Raw genomic sequence first — 1,455 nt, forward strand, 5'->3', positions numbered from 1 at the left:
CCCCCCCCCCCCCCCCCCCAGGCCCCCTTTGGAAGTTCTACTCATTAACGCCCTGTTAATAGGGGCCCCTGAAACCCAGAGCATCCGGAGAACTGGAGAATGGAATGCTAAGTCATAACCTCCTTTGACTCTGCTACCTTCAGGGAGGATTTTCTAGATTCCTCCCATTTTTCTGTTTAAAGCAATCATTTTAACATGTCCTATTTTTTTGGAGGGGGGTTTCAGAGACCCCTTGGAGAATCTGTTCAAAGCTAGGGGATTCCTCTCCCAAGAAAAGTGCAAACATACAACATTTGACACGTCATTTCAAAGGGGTATAGACCTCAGAGTAAGACCCTTTTTCTATAAGATGGATGGAACAGGAGGGGGAAATACACAGGAGAACATACAAATAAGTGCAAATGCTCTCAGAACATTCTAGAGGCGCCGCAGGGCACAGCCAAGTCTGTAGTCGCTGTACACATTGAACAAACCTAGGACAAGATTTTTCCTTTTCCTTTTCTTTCTTTCCTTTTTTTTTTTTTTTTTTTGGCTCTTTAGATTGACAGTCTGCTTCTAAACCACCTCCTTTAATGCAAATTGAGAACTCAATTGAGTAATTGCTATGAATAATTTCCACTTGGATCACTTAGTGCTGAGGTTAGCAAGGGACTAAGAAAGCCAGATGAGAAAGGAGTATCTGAATATGTGTGTTGGTGTGGATGCATAATTACACTAGAGTTCCCAAGGCAAAAGGAGATGGTTCTCTAACTGGCCAGTATTTGGGCTCTGTGCTACTGTGGCCCTCCCTTAATGCAGATCTCCAGCAGATGGTTGTCTCTCATCTGCTTGATTCAGGACTCTTCACTGTATCTTTTGTCAGCGGGACTGGGGGTAAGGAGAGATGGAAGCCATTTGGAAAGGGGTAAAGGACAACCCTTCCATTCTGGGGTAATCTTACCTCTGTGCCTGTTGGTAGTTTTATCGAACATCAGCATAGCATCCTCCACCTGCAAAACAAATACAGAATAGAGGCTGCTTTAGGAAGTTAGCAGAGTACACATAACATTATATGTCGTGAGTGTGTGGGGAGGGACGTTTCTATTAGAGATATTAATAGTTGCTCAACAAAGACTATTTGAAAATATAAAAAAGAAAAAAATAAAATTGTCATTTTTCCACCCAGTGAACATCTGGTATATTATTAGTGTTTGCTTTAGAATTAAAACAACAACAACAACTATGCCTATTTTAATACAGTTTAAATCAATAGTATATGGAATTTTTCCTCCTTTTATTTTAAACATGTATTTACAATATCACAAATAATTCCCAGGTTACTACATCATGAATACTATAGATATCTTGACTGGTGCATAATACCTCACCTAGAAATCATAGCCTACTTAATTATTCCCCTCTGATAGGTATATTTTTAAATTATTTTATTTAACCTTATTTATTTATTTATTTTAT

General features: G+C 39.2%; 1 protein-coding gene across 2 annotated transcripts in view; it reads right to left on the bottom strand.

The window, feature by feature from the left end:
• The window catches only part of MSI2 (musashi RNA binding protein 2), a gene marked incomplete at its 5' end in the record, with an annotated part of 437,589 nt that overhangs the window by 157,268 nt on the left and 278,866 nt on the right, over positions 1-1,455 (bottom strand). For both annotated transcript variants that reach the window (XM_027774256.1, XM_027774255.1), the window contains 1 exon segment: positions 941-989. In XM_027774256.1, coding sequence (XP_027630057.1) covers positions 941-989 — 49 coding nt within the window.

This window comes from Tupaia chinensis, unplaced genomic scaffold (assembly GCF_000334495.1).
Source record: "Tupaia chinensis unplaced genomic scaffold, TupChi_1.0 Scaffold000416_1, whole genome shotgun sequence".
In the NCBI taxonomy this organism is placed as follows: Eukaryota; Metazoa; Chordata; class Mammalia; order Scandentia; family Tupaiidae; genus Tupaia; species Tupaia belangeri.